The sequence below is a fragment of the Pan troglodytes genome, chromosome 13, assembly GCF_028858775.2.
Source record: "Pan troglodytes isolate AG18354 chromosome 13, NHGRI_mPanTro3-v2.0_pri, whole genome shotgun sequence".
Classification (NCBI taxonomy): domain Eukaryota; kingdom Metazoa; phylum Chordata; class Mammalia; order Primates; family Hominidae; genus Pan; species Pan troglodytes.
Window position 1 is genome coordinate 61,856,964 of NC_072411.2, and position 15,698 is coordinate 61,872,661.

Genomic DNA, 15,698 nt, shown 5'->3' on the forward strand with positions numbered 1-15,698 from the left:
CACAGATAGAGAATGTGGTGTTTCCGTTAAAGTGCAGAATGCTTGCACATTTATTTTGTGAGGGAGAGATTTCTAAGGACCCATATCCTTCCCCTACTCTAATTGTAAAAAGTCATATCGTTAAAGATATGCTGGTGGAAGAGGAAGAGTGCAGGAATCTCCATCCCCACCTTTCTCCTACACCACCACCAGGACTCCATTTTTGCTTTCCAGCTGAAGTGGCACCACCTTGTGGTGACAGTGTAAACATGATTTAGGATTCATTTAGATGGACAACTTGGAATCCTTTTATTTTTTGACAAGTACTTAACATTTTTAAATTCACATTTTAATAATTTAAAATTCAACTTTGCATAAAATGTGAAAAACCTTATCTTCTGTCATATTTGTACTCTTATTTCTACCAATTCCAAGTTCACCTAAACCCTGTATCTACTATTTCTTATTAAAAAATCCTTCCACAAATTTTCTTTGAATCAATTATCTGCAATTTTATAGGTTGGCGCAAAAGTAATGGCAAAAACTGCAGTTACTTTCGCACCAACCTAACACTAAGACAGTTTTTAAAGATTACTATTAAGACATAATTTTAACCAATGGTAAAAATATTCTTAGAGAGAAGAGAATAACAAGAAGATAACTTTCTGAATAACGAAGTTATAAGCTGCAAATCCATGCGGTGACACGCACTAGAACTCTAAGAGATGGCAGGCATGGGTTCCTTGTGGGGACACAGACATTGCTGTGGAGAAGAAAATGTCCTGATGTTGATCCAAGGATCCCAGAAATAAGCCTCTAGAAAGACTCCACTTTATTAAACAGGATTTTCTGTGTCATTAGTGGTTTCCGTCATTGCTAAGTTAACTCATGGATTCATTCAAAATTTATAACCATCCAGAACAGCCAGCGACCTAGCTTATTTATCCAGAACAGGCATCTGAATTAGCCACTACTTAACATTCTTTAGCAAGGATGACTTGTTATTTAGGATGAGTTAGAACTCTCTTTGCACACTACACATACAATTATTTCACTTACCAACAGAATGTTGAGATAATCCAAGCCAAACTCTCATGGTAATGTTATTATTTTCCCTCATCAGTCTGCTCACAAATTTATTCTCATCTTCATCTTTTATGGAAACGATAGTTGCAGAGTGATCTGTTGAAGGAAAACAAATTCTCAATTAGCTTTATGGAAACTAGAGAAGTAGTTTATTCTCAACTAGCCATTTGAAAAATGCATATATTATTAACAAGATCATTGATAAATTCAAGCCTTACACGGAGACAGTTTTTAAAAACTGGTATTTAGGTCAAAATTTTATAAGTACTTCAAAAAAATTACTTCCAAACACGTATAAAGAAATTTTGTGTTTCTTCAAAATATTTATCTGGCAATATTTTTTTGGCCCTGGAACTGCCTACCCCTGAGACCTCTCTCACTGTTCAGATGAGAAAAGAGAAAGAGTTGGGTAACCTCCCAATGCCACTTAGCTAGGATATGTGGGAACTGGGATTTGAACCCAGACCCTCATGCCTCCAAGTCTTAAGTGTTTAACCTACATATTAGTTTTACAGTAAACCATTCTGTTTTCTCCTTTAGGAGAAAAAGGTTTATGACTTTCAAAACATACATATAGCTTACAGCAGTTTCCATCATGTGTATACAGGTATAAAACTGAATGGTTCCCACACAAAAGTTCCCGGTAACTACAAGATTTTTCAATCAGTCAAGTGTCTCCACAATGGTTATCAGAATAAATTAGATAAATGCCATCCATCTACCTGGCTAATTTGCTACCCAAGGAAGCAGGTAAACAAGTTTTGGTCTTTGAACTACTCTAGGTAGTTTCCCTAGAAGTCATTTTACAGTTTGACTATGGATCAAATTTGTCACGGGAAAGAGCCAATCATTGCTACTCTTTCTAAAATAGCTAAATCTGCAGGCAAAAAGCACTGCCCTTTATGGTGGTCAGAGGATGTGGCCAATCCTATTGCAGAACGGATGGACAACCATACTACTTTGATTTGTTACCCTGGTGAGGCTAAGCTTATGTATTAATAACTAAGCAATGGAACAACTATAATTTTTATTTACTACTTAGCTAACTTTACAAAAATTTTACCTCTTAATTCCTTTTTCTAAGCATATCTAGCTATAGGTAAAACCGTTTCCAATCATTTGTCAGTATTTTTACTTAGCAGCTCACTTAGCCACTTTTATTTTATTATTTTACATTTATTATTATTTTTATTATTTTATTTATTTATTTATTTATTTTTGAGATGGAGTCTTGCTCTGTCACCCAGGCTGGAGCGCAGTGGCACAGTCTTGGCTCACTGCAACCTCCACCTCCCTGGTTCATGTGATTCTCCTGCCTCAGCTTCCCGAGTAGCTGGGATTACAGGTGCACACCACCACGCCCAGCTAATTTTTGTATTTTTAGTAGAGACGAGGGCTCGCCATGTTGGTCACGCTAGTCTTGAATGACTAACCTCAAGTGATCCTCCCACCTCGGCCTCCCAAAGTGCTGGGATTATAGGCGTGAGCCACCGCACCCAGCCACCACTTTAAAATTCTACTTCTTCCAACTTATTCTTTTCCATGTACTTATTATTAACATTGATAATTTTTTTTTGAGATGGAGTCTTGCTCTGTCACCCAGGCTGGAGTGCAGTGGTGCCATCTCAGCTCACTGCAACCTCCGCCTCCTGGGTTCAAGCGATTCTCCTGCCTCAGCCTCCCGAGTAGCTGGGACTACAGGTGTGTGCGACCACACCCAGCTAATTTTTGTATTTTTAGTAGAGATAGGGTTTCACCATGTTGGCCAGGATGGTCTTGATCTCTTGACCTCATGATCTGCCCGCCTTGGCCTCCCAAAGTGCTGGGATTACAGGCGTTTTTAACGGCTATTCCAATATTTCATTGAGTTCCTATGTCATCAGATACTTAACCATTTCCCTACCACTGGGCAATTAGTTTATAGCGCTATTAGAAATGGAAAGTGCTTTAAAAATATTTTCAAAAATACAATCATTGCTTCAAATTATATCCTTAAGAAACATTTCTAAAAATTATTGAGTCATAAGAAAATCAACAAATTTTAACTCACCATGTTTTGAACACAATTTTTTGGCCTCTGAAAAACTGTGCAGTGCCTGATCAGACTTGTAACAGTGACCCTTGTACTGGATCCACCGTGGCGCATTCTCTTTTGCTGCTGGACATCTTGATGAATATGTAAGACGGGACAGCTTTTTAGCTATAAAAATGTTAGACACAGTTGTAACAATGCACGGAAAAAAAAGACTGCCTTTCAAAATCTACTTCAATGTCCCTGATTGGAACTGTTGCGTTTGTGGTTGAGTAGCATTTAACTCATACCAGAGAAAGCCACAGCCCACACTCTATAAATACATATTTTAATTAACTTTTTGGAATACTGTTTAAAAAACCTAGGTGATAGAAGTGGAAAGTGCCTTAGCTTTCTAAGACTGATTTGGACTAAAGTAGAAACAATGAGAAACACAGACTAGAAAAAGAAGTAAAGACAGGCCAGGCAGACCTGAAAGTACTCTGAAATAATAATTAAAATTATTTCTTTCTTTGGATTCCTTTTTTTGTTTATTTATTTTTTTTTTTAGTAGAGACGAAGTTTCACCATGCTGGCCAGGCTGGTTTCAAACTCCTCACCTCAAGTGATTTGCCTGCCTCAGGCTCCCAAAGTGCTGGGATTACAGGCGTGACCCCACAGCGCCTAGCTCCTTGGATTCCTTTTTATTTTGATAATCTAAATAAATCTAGTTTTACTTAGTCATAAAAAGAACTATTTTTAAAAAATAGCTAATTTGTTTTACAAAGCATAATACATCAGCACCGCAACATCACTCAAACAAAAAAAGACTAGGAGTGGCTTCTTAGCTCTTAAAAATGCCCCTGGTTTCCATTTAAATTGATTTTTAATTGTGCTGAGTAACAGAAGCAGCCTGAGGAATGCAGCTTGTGCCCTTTAACACCTGTTTTTAATTCCAACCGAAGAGCATATGAAAACTGGAAAGTAAATTGTCAATGTCGTATTAGTGAGGTACAGCTTATCTGAATCAAATATCTGACCTGGTACCAGTCAGTAATCTCAACCCAAACTATTGCTTTGTAATGCATTCTGTATGATCTTTATGTCCTTCAGTAAGTAAAGGCTTTTTCTGTTTTTTTCTCCAAATCTCCACTTGGCAGAGTCCTTATTTGTGGTCTCTGTGATTAGAGAGGAATGGCGGCTACTGTTTCTTTCATCATCAAGAGACTCTTTAGTGGCCCTTAGTTCCTTCTGCTGCTTCTCTATCTTCTGTTAGAAACCAGACTTGATCTTTTTGAACTTCGGTTATTTGATTGGCTTTTGCCTCCATTCTTCTCACTAACGCACCAATTTGAGTACTAAGTCTTCAGTTCAGCAGTTGGACTCCTGGGTAAGTTTCCCAGCTGCTGCAGATCAAAATGCATTTGCCAAATTCATCTATACAATCTATAAAACTTCTCACAACTCCTCATCAATGCTGCTGTTGAAAAGAAATGTTACTAGTAAGTTCTTGCTTTTACCACCTTATGAAAATAGTTGGTTGGGCAAAGGTATATTGCTGATTACTCATTGTTGCACTGGGCTCAATTGTTAATGCAAAACTTGTTGAACATTGATTATTACGGCATCATTAGGATAGGGAACTTTTCTGAATGGTTTGACCTTTTTTTTTTAACATTACTTCTTGCACTGGCAACATAAGGAACTGCCTTATCTTTGGTCTATTTGTTTCTAGTATAGTCTGCAACTGGGGTCTCTTAGGTTGCATACATTTTTTTTTCTTCCTGTTCTTCATGAAGTTTTGCTTCCAGCTCTTTTTTTTTTTTTTTTTTTTTTTTCTGTAAGGGCTTGCATCGTGGTAAGTGTGTTATATTCCTGTTCAAGAAGATCCATTTTTTTTAATTGTGGTAAAAAACACATAACATAAAATTTACCATCTTAACCATTTTGGTTTTGTTTTGTTTTTAGAGACAGGGTCTTATTCTGTCACCCAGGTTGGAATGCAGTAGTGCAATCATAGCTCACTGCAGTCTCAAACTCTTGGGTGCAATAGATCCTCCTGCTTCAGTTTCCCAAGTAGCTGGGATTACAGGCATGTACTACTGTGTCCGGCTAATTTTTACATGTTTTTGTAGAAATGGAGTCTTACACTGTGTTGCCCAGGCTGGTCTTGAACTCCTGGGCTCAAGCCACCCACCTGTCTCAGCTCCCCAAAGTGCTGAGATTACAAGCATGAACCACCACATCTGGCCTTAATCATTTTTAAGTGTACAGTCCCGTGGTGCTAAATGAATTCACTCTGTTGTACAACTATCACCACCATCCATCTCTAAAATTTTTTATCTTGCAAAACTGAAACTCTATACCCACTAAACAATAACTCCCCATATTCCCCTCCATCTAGTCCCTGGTAACTGCCATTCTACTTCCTGTCTCTATGAATTTGACAATTCTGGGTACTACCTCATATAAATGGAATCATAGAGTATTTGTCTTTTTGTGACTGGCTTATTTCACTTAGCATACTGTCTTCAGGGTTCATCCGTGTTGCAGCATGCATCAGCATTTCCTTCCTTTTTAAGGCTTCTTAACCATTTGTCCATCCATGGACACTTGGGTTGCTTTCATCTTTTGGCTATTATGAATTATGCTGCTATGACATGGTTGTACAAACACCTGTTTGAATCCCTGCTTTCAATTGTTTTCAGTATATACCTGAAGTGCTGGATCACATAGTAATCTTATGTACATGTTTTTGAAGAATTGCCACACCATTTTGCACAGTGGTTACACTGTTTTATATTCCTACCAGCAGTGCATAAGGGTTCCATTTTCTCCACATCTTCACTAATGCCTGTTATTCTCTGTTTTTTTTTTTTTTTTTTGAAGATCCAGTTTTTAAAGTTAGCTCTTGTATTCATTTCCTTGGGCTGCCATAATAAATTCCACAAAATTGGTGGCTTAAAACAACAGAAATGTATGCTCTCACAGTTCTGGAGGCTAGAAGTCTGAATTGAAGAGGGTGTTAGGATTGGTTTTCATTGGAGGCTGTAATGGAGAATCTGTCTCGTGCCTCCCTCTCATCTTCTGGTGGTTGCCGACAATCCTTGGTTTATCACTCTGTCACTGCAATCTCAGCCTTTGTCATCACGTGGACTTTTTCCCTCTGTGTGTCTGTATCTCCCTCTTATAAGGACACTAGTCATTGGATTTAGGGCCCACCATTATCCAATATGTCCTCATCTCAACTACCTAGATCTGTAAAGACTATTTCTCAGTAAAGTCACATTCTAAGGTTCTGACTGGACAGGAATCTTTGGGGAGGAGGCACTATTCAACCTGGTAGAGCACAGAACTTATGTCTGGCCATCTTATCATTCTCTATCCTATAAAGCCTGTTTCTCTATTTCTGCATGCCTTATTTCTCATGTATTCCAATTGTTTTTCTAAAAAGTTACATTTGTTTTCTGTGCCTAACAACTGAGAAGTCAGTTCTTGATTGTACCTTGATTCCTCATTCTTTATATCATTCTCCCTTTCTTTTATTAACCTGCTTCTCTAAAGTTTTCACATTTTCTTCGGCCTGAATCTGTTCAACCAAATGTTGAATCTGCCGTTCAAGATTCTTCAGAGCAGAAAACATGGTGAGCATTGAGAACCAGAGTCTTCGGAAACCAATGCCACCACCCCCCCAGCCTGTCCTGCAGGCCTCTGCAGTCCCCGGTAGTTTGTTTTTTTGTGGTCTTCCTCAAGGTTCATGCTTTATCCACCAGGGGTGACCCTAAGTCCAGCCTCTAATGGAAGGGGCTCTTCCCTTAAACTTTAAGGATCATATAAATTTGGAAAATGCTTGGTTACACAAAGTTAAACAGACTTCATTATTACAGAAACTCTCTTAGAACCTTTGGCCAGGCGTAGTAGCTCACACCTATACTCTCAGCACTTTGGGAGGCTGAAACAGGAGGATTGTTTGAGCCTAGGATCCTAGTTCAAGACCAGCTTGAACAGCATTGTGAGACCCTAACTCTACAAAATATTTTAAATATTAGCTGGGTGTGGTGGCATGTGCATGTGGTCCCAGCTACTCAGGAGGCTGAGTTGGGAGGACTGCTTGAGCCCAGGAGGTCAAGGCTGCAGTGAGCCATGTTCATGCCACTGCACTCCAGTCTGGGCAACAGAGCTGAAACCCTGTCAAAAAAAAAAAAAAGAAAAGAAAAGATAAGAAAAGAAAAAAGAAAAGAAAAGAAACTCTCTTAGAAACTTTAATACGGTAAATCACATGAGGTGTTTTCCAAATTTATATGTTGTGGGACCCTTTTTTGAAATAAGCATCTCAGCCTTTGAAAAACATTGCTAAGTGAAATCAGAATTCACAAATTCTAGGGTAGAATTTACCTGGTGACAGAACAAATGAAAGTCTTTGGGAACAAATTCCCTGAGTGCTTATACTGTATTTGTTTCCATTTACAAAGTATCAAAATTATTTTCACAAAAATTATTTGTGAATACATCTTTTTTTTTTTTTTTTTTTGAGACGGAGTCTTGCTCTGTCGCCCAGGCTGGAGTGCAGTGGCGCAATCTCGGCTCACTGCAAGCTCCGCCTCCCGGGTTCACGCCATTCTCCCGCCTCAGCCTCCTGAGTAGCTGGGACTACAGGCGCCCGCCACCACGCCCAGCTATTTTTTTTTGCATTTTTAGTAGAGAAGGGGTTTCACCTTGTTAGCCAGGATGATCTCCATCTCCTGACCTCGTGATCCGCACGCCTCGGCCTCCCAAAGTGCTGGGATTACAGGCGCGAGCCACTGCGCCCGGCCCTTGTGAATAAATCTTTAAATAAAAATTCCACTGAGCTTTTAATTATGTGCATAAATGATGTCACATTTTCGTAAATGTACTGTTACTGAAATTGAAGTCTTACATTTTGTAGGTTTATAACAAATAGCACCATCCTTAACAGAGTTGCATTTTTCATGTTTCCAAGTTCCTTTTGGATCCAAGAGAACACAATTTCCAGGAGATGTTTGGCCTTTCCATGGGATATAGTCAAATGTACTACCATCAGACCATTCAAAACTTGATTCACTTCCCTGTTGTAAGAACAATAGAGATAACCTGAATCCAGATGTTTGACTTCAAAAAGAATACAAAGAATAACATACATACTTTAAGAAATATTATAATGGAATATTAATTATTTGCTTACAGTATTGTAGGTCTGAACCTACTATTATTGTAGGTCTGATTTACTTCTGATGCATTGATTTGGGACATTTGCTCTGATACAGTTTATGGAGAACTTTAAACTTACAGACAGAGTTACTACACCTGGTCTTCAGATTTTTTGGAAGGATGAGTTTATGTGACACTTGAAATTAAACAACATGCAAATGGCTTCCATTTGTCATAATTACAAATTTACAATCCCAACCTTCATATTGTTCTGAATATTGTTTTCTATGTTTTATAGTTTTGTGTTTTGTGTCTCTGGCTACATTTTTCACACTACAGAGGACACCAAGCAGTAGGGAGCTAGAAAAGAGAAACACTTCCCAAGAAACTCAAAATGGGAAGACTATTTTTGAGTTTTCCTTGAATTTATAACCTTAACTTGCCATGCTTTTAAAAAAAAATCTTCCCCACTCTGTTCTAAAGATTATTTAAATTAGAACTACAACTCTAGTCTCAATAGATAACCATTTTTTGTACATAAGACCCTATTGTAAGTACATAAATGATTAAATAATATGATTCAAATAGTGGCACAGATGTCTTTACTAGCAGAATTAATCCTAAGTAGTATAATTTTCTAGAGGAAAAGTGGGAAGAAGGTATACGTTTATTAGTCCTAACCATGTGGAGAATTTTAGATGGTACTTTGTATAAACTTTTGTGTTAAAATCTCAGTGAAATTATTATTACCCTGATTTTCTACATGAGGAAATAAGGTTGCAAAGGTTAATGATCACCCAGCACATAAATGGAAGATCTGCTACTGGTACTCAAACTCAGGGTTTTCTGATACTATGCTATTTCATTTTTATCAGCTTTCCAATTTGTCTGTCCCAAATAGGCTATAGAGGTGTTGTTGAGATAGTCATCCACTGGGCCCTTGGGATGGCCTGATCATTTGTCCTAGTGCATGCTACAGTAAAATTTTCTATTTGTTCTGTGTTATAAAAGGTAAGAAAGCACCATGCTATGCAAGCGGAGTCCCAGTACTTCATCTAATGTTGTACTTTGTGTTAATACTTTACGCTCAAATTTCTAACCCTCAAAATAACACATTTGAAAAGTTTCTGGAAAACGAAGCAAGACTTACATCATGACTTGAGAGCCCAACCCATAGTGGAAATCCATCACGTTGTACAATATCTTCCAGAAAGAGCTGGCCATTTTGGTTGTGAACGCTTGCCAAGTGACCTCCACTTTGAGAACACATGTTTAATGCTTCATACCATGTTACCTTTTTTTGAATAACACTGTAAATACCATCTTCATATGGCATAAACTGTGGCAGTGTAGTATTATATTCTTCTTTGTAGTCAACTATAAGAATTAAAAGCACTGGTGATTAAAATGTAAATTATTTCAAATACATCTTTTGGATGAGACAACATGCAATCATTTCAAAAGTTAAATAAAACTGGGTTTCTTATTAATAAGGGAGGTCAAATGTATATTTTATTTTTCTTACTGGTATGACACATATCTTAGGCTCTTAAAGTTCTCTGATTGATATTTTAAAAGGCATAAACATTTTCTTTCATTTAAGAAGCTCATATATTAGTTGGAGACAGAAACAACAATGGCTGAAATGATGGCAAAACTGTTAACCAGTAGGGTATGTGAAATTGGTAGAGATTCATTTGAATGAGAAGAGTCAGGAAGACTACTTGATAAACCAGGTCTCAAGGGTTAGGTGAAATTAAGACTAAAAAGAAATAAGGTAACCAGAAAGTAAGGAAGTGCTTAAAACAAGCACAAACAGCAAAGCCACAATGACGAGGTTATTTCAAGGGACATGGGAGCCAAGTGAAAGAGCTCCCAAGGGCCAAAGCTGGAAAGACTTAAGCAAAATATTACAGAATGCAGTATGTTAGATTATAATCCAAAGTATAAAATAAATAACAATGAACCTATACTAGATCTAGAGGATTGGGGGAAATCAAGAATAAAAAGAAGGTAAGGAGAAAGTATGGAAGTGCTACAAACAAACAAATAACAAAAAAACTACAATGATGAGGGTATAATTAAATGACTGAATAAATTTAAAAATTGGGGCCAGGTGCAGTGGCTCACGCCTGTAATCCCAGCATTTTGGGAGGCCAAGGCGGGGGGATCACCTGAGGTCAGGAGTTCAAGACCATCCTGGCCAACATGGTGAAACCCCGTCTCTACCAAAAATACAAAAAATTAGCTGGGCATGGTGGGGCGTGCCTGTAATCCCGGTACTTGGGAGGCTGAGGCAGGAGAATCGCTGGAACCCGGGAGGCAGAGGTTGCAGTGAGCTGAGATGGTGCCACTGCACTCCAGCCTGGGTGACAGAGCAAGACTCCATCTCCAAAATAAATAAATAAATAAATAAAATAATAAAATAAAATAAAAATTGGAGAAAATAGACAAATATCCTGTGCAGAAGAATTTCAAGTAATTTATATAGATACTCGCCTCATAGGAAGGTGGAGGATAACTTTCTACCCTATTGAGTGTGGACTCAACATAGTGACTTCCTTGGAAAGAAGACAGTATGGAAAGGAGGAAAAGAGGTAACTTTGCAGCAGAGAACCTAACAAACACTACCTTGGGCCAGGTGGCCAGTGATAAGTCATATGAATAGTACATGCTGTCCATGTGAAGTGAGAATGCTCCCTCACATCTTTGGTCTTCCCTCAAAAACTTATAACCCCAGTTTAATCATGAGAAAAACATACGCCAACCCAAACTGAGGGACGTTCTACCAAATACATGACCAGTGTTCCTCAAAACTGTCAAGGCCAGCAAAAATAAGAAAAGTCTGAGAAAACACCCAGCCAAGAGGAGCTTAAGGAGGCAGGAGAACTAAAGGTAAGGTGGGATCCTAAAAAGAAAAAGTATGTTAAATAAAAACTACAGAAATTTGAATAATGTGTGGACTTTAGTTAAAGATAATAATGGATAAATATTGGTTTATTAGTTGTGACAAATGTACCATACTAAAGTAATATGCCAACAGTAGGGGAAATTGATTGTAGGGTAGATGGGAATGCTCTGTACTATCTTTGCAACTTTTCTGTAACTCTAAAGCTATCCTAAAATGAAAAGTTTATTAAAGATGTAAAAAAAATAAAGAAAGAAAGGAATTGGAAAACTTCTTGGCAGAAGGAAAACATAAAGGTGCAAGTATGAGGATGGGCATACACTGTGCCTGGGACAATGAAGAGACCAGCTTGATTGAGAAAAAGATGCTTTGCTGAGCAAGAATGGGGAAAAACAGGGAACTGGGAGAAGGCCTAGAAATTGGGGATAGAGACTAAGTTTCTAAAATGTCTCAAAAGTTTACATGCACTCAAAGTAGGTTAGAATAAGGAATCCCTGGAGGTTGCTGGTGGACACGGTCTTGGGAAGTGACTGCGGCGCTGTAAGTGAGCCAACTAGCCAGCACTCCACCTTTACGGGCTCCCAGTGAGCAGGGAGCTTTGGGCACAGTGGGAGTAATGACAGTTTTAGGGCACAGTGGTAATAATTAACAGTTTTTAAGCTGTGAAAAAATTAAAACTAACATATATTTAAAAATAGATTTATTTAAAGATTAAGCAAGGTGGAGAGACATTCACTTTGCACGGAATGTTAAAACTCGTCCCCCAAACACTTTCTTATTTATATAAACCCTATCCATTTTTCAAACCCCAACCAAGTTTCACCTCTTCTTGAAGCCTTTCCTTTTTTTGTTGTTATTCCCCTTTCCAATGTATCGGTTTTGACTTCCCCACAATTTAAGCCTGTATCAATTAATCTAAGACCAATTTACATTAAACAATGATAAGGAATTTAATGCTGTCTCCACAACTACATTTTACTCCTTAGGGTCAAAACCTTGACAGTGGGGCCCGTATCTTTTCCTTCCTCGATAACCTCTGTAACACCTTGCACAGGACTGAATACAGAGGAAGCATTCGATTGTATGATTCCCACTGGTGGAACTAATAGCCTTATATTCTTTCCCTGGAGTGAAAGAAAACTCTATATTTTACTATACTTACCCATTTCAATTTTACAAGCAAGAATGCTGTGCTGGTGAAAATAAAGTGTTTCTTCAATAACTTTAAAGGTTTGAATATCCCAGAAGCCGTCAGTACTTAAACCAGCCAAAAACTTCTCATTTTTTATAGTTGGTCTTCCTGCTCTCCAATGTGTATATGACAGTGGGGTCTTATCAAACCACATAAGAGAATTATCTAGAGAAGAAACATTTTTTTCCTATGCTTAGAGATTAAATCAAGACTTGAATTACACTTATACAGTGAAGATTTCAAACTTGACTAATTTTCTCTTTTCCCAACCTTCTAAAAGGTTGTATGATTATGTATAACCCTTTAAGATATTTTCTGATTATAACAGTAAATCATGCTCATTTTTAATTTGAATATAAATACAAACTATAAATTTTGACCTATAATTCCACCATCCTTCAGTAATAACATTTCATTTTTGTCATCAAATATTCTTTTCTTGAAGTCATTATATGAAAAAGACACTTGCACATGCATGTTTATAGCAGGACAATTCACAATAGCAAAAATATGGAACCAGCCCAAATGCCCATCAATCAACAACTGAATAAAGAAAATGTGGTAATGTGGTATATATGTACCATGGAATACTACTCAGCCATAAAAAGGAATGAAATAATGGCATTCGCAGCAACCTGAATGGAAATGGAGATCATTATTCTAAGTGAAGTAACTCAGGAATGGAAAACCAAACATTGTGTGTTCTTACCAAGTGGGAGCTGAGCTATGAGGATGCAAAGGCATAAAAATGATACAATGGACTCTGGGGACTCGGGGGGAAGAGTGGGAGGGGGTGAGGGATAAAAGATTACACACTAGGTACAGTGTACACTGCTCGTGTGATGGGTGCACCAAAATCTCAGAAGTCAACACTAAAGAACTTATCTATGTAACCAACCACCACCTGTTCCCCAAAAACCTATTGAAATAAAAAAATATTATTTTCTCTTACATATACGTTTAATTGCATGGAAATGAACATAACTATTTTATTTATTTAAAACATGATTGATAAGTTATAAAAGTCACCACAGAAATCTCTTCTCTGGACATAAACTGTTCACAATTGTGCATACTTATGGTCAATTAATTTTTTTTTTCTTTGAGACAGAGTCTCACTCTGTCACCCAGGCTGGAGTGCAGTGGCACGATCTCAGCTCACTGCAACCTCCACCTCCTGGGTTCAAGCAATTCTCTGCCTCAGCCTCCCAAGTAGCAGGGATTACAGGTACCCACCACCACGGCTGGCTAACTTTTGTATATTTTAGTAGAGATGGGGTTTCACCCTCTTGGCCAGGCAGGTCTTGAACTCCTGACCTCGTAATCCATCCGCCTTGGCCTCCCAAATTGCTGCGATTATAGGCATGAGCCACCGTGCCTGGCCGGTCAATTGATTTTTAAGAAGGATGCCAAGACAATTCAGTGTGGAAAGAATAGTCTTCTAAACTGGATATCCACATGTAAAAAAAAAAAAATGAAGTTGGACCCCTTTCTTTCACCACACACAAAAATTAAAGTAGATCACAGACATAAATATAAGCGCTACAGCTATAAAATCTTTAGAAGAAAACATGGAAGGCCAGGCATGGTGGCTCACCCCTGTAATCACAGCACTTTGGGAGGCTGAGGTGGGCAGATCACCTGAGGTCAGGAGTTCGGGACCAGCCTGACCAACATGGTAAAACCCCATCTCTACTAAAAATACAAAAATTAGCTGGGCGTGGTGGCGGGTGTCTGTAATACCAGGTACTCAGAAGGCTGAGGCTGGAGAACTGCTTGAACCTAGGAGGCAGAGGTAGCAGTGAGCCGAGATCATGCCACTGCACCACTTCAGCTTTGGTGACAAGAGCGAAAGTCTGTCTCAAAAAAAAAAAAAAAGAAAGAAAACATAGGAGTAAGTCTTCATAACCTTGTGGTAAGCAAAGCCTTCTTACATATGCACAAATGACAAAAGAAAAACACTTTTGTGATGGATTGCTGGAAAGATGGCCAAATAGGAGCAACTCCAGTCTGCAGCTCCAAGCAAGATTGATGCAGAAGGCAGGTGATTTCTGCATTTCCAACTGAGGTACCGGGTTCATCTCAATGGGACTGGTTGGACAGTGGGTGCAGCCCACAGAGGGCGAGCTGAAGCAGGGTGGGGCATCGCCTCACCTGTGAAGTGCAAGGGGTCGGGGAATTTTCTCCCCTATCCAAGGGAAGCCATGAGGGACTGAGCCTGAGGAACTCCGGCACAGATACTGCACTTGTCCCAGGGTCTTCGCAACCTGCAAACGAGGAGATTCCCTCTGGTGCCTACCCCACCAGGGCCCTGGGTTTCAAGCACAAAACTGGGCAGCCATTTGGGCGGACACCAAACTAGCTGCAGGAGTTCTTTTTTCCCCATACCCAAGTGGTGCCTGGAATGCCTGTGAGACAGAACTGTTCACTCGCCTGGAAAGGGGTGCTGAAGCCAAGGAGCCAAGTGGTCTGGCTAGGTGGGTCCCACCCCTATGGAGCCCAGGAAACTAAGATCTACTGGCTTGAAATTCTCGCTGCCAGCATAGCAGCAGTCTGAGATTGACCTGGGATGCTAGAGCTTGGTCGGGGGAGTGGCATCCGCCATTGCTGAGGCTCGAGTAGGCAGTTTTATGCTCCCAGTGTAAACAAACCTGCTGGGAAGTTTGAACTGGGTGGAGCCCACTGCAGCTCAGCAAGGTTGCTGTGGCCAGATGGCCCTATTTCTCCTCTCTGGGCAGGGCATCTCTGAAAAAAGGGGAGCAGTCGCAGTCAGGGACTTATAGCAGAGTTAAACATCCCTGCCTGATGGCTCTGAAGAGAGCAGCGGACCTCCCAGCACAGTGTTCGAGCTCTGCTAAAGGTCAGACTGCCTCCTCAAGTGGGTCTCTGACCCCCATGTATTCTGACTGGGAGACATCTCCCAGTAGGTGCTGACAGACATTTCATACAGGAGAGCTCTGGCTGGCATCAGGCAGGTGCCCATCTGGGAAGAAGCTTCCAGAGGAAAGAACAGGCAGCAATCTTTGCTGTTCTGCAGCCTCCGTGGGTGATAACTAGGCAAACAGAGTCGGGTAGACATCCAGCAAACTCCAGCAGACCAGCAGCAGAGGGGCCTGTTAGAAGGAAAACTAAAAAACAGAAAAGAATAGCACGTCCACTCAAAGACCCCATCTGAAGGTCACCAACATCAAAGACCAAAGGTAGATAAATCCACAAAGATGGGGAGAAACCAGTGCAAAAAGGCTGAAAATTCCAAAAACCAGAACACTTCTCCTACAAAGGATCACAACTCTTCACCAGCTAGCGAACAAAACTGGATGGAGAAAGAGTTTGATGAATTGACAGAAGTGGGC

At 39.5% G+C, this 15,698-nt stretch overlaps 1 protein-coding gene across 2 annotated transcripts in view; it reads right to left on the reverse strand.

Moving 5' to 3' along the window:
* The window catches only part of LY75 (lymphocyte antigen 75), a 102,006-nt gene that overhangs the window by 4,062 nt on the left and 82,246 nt on the right, over nt 1–15,698 (reverse strand). For both annotated transcript variants that reach the window (XR_010150113.1, XM_515851.8), the window contains 5 exons: nt 12,316–12,510; nt 9,396–9,622; nt 7,995–8,163; nt 3,116–3,265; nt 1,039–1,161 (listed from right to left, as the gene is read on the reverse strand). Coding sequence is in view for 1 of the 2 variants with exons in the window: in XM_515851.8 (XP_515851.4) it covers nt 1,039–1,161; nt 3,116–3,265; nt 7,995–8,163; nt 9,396–9,622; nt 12,316–12,510 (864 nt within the window). In the remaining variant the exon portion in view is untranslated. The remainder of the gene's footprint in view (nt 1–1,038; nt 1,162–3,115; nt 3,266–7,994; nt 8,164–9,395; nt 9,623–12,315; nt 12,511–15,698) is intronic.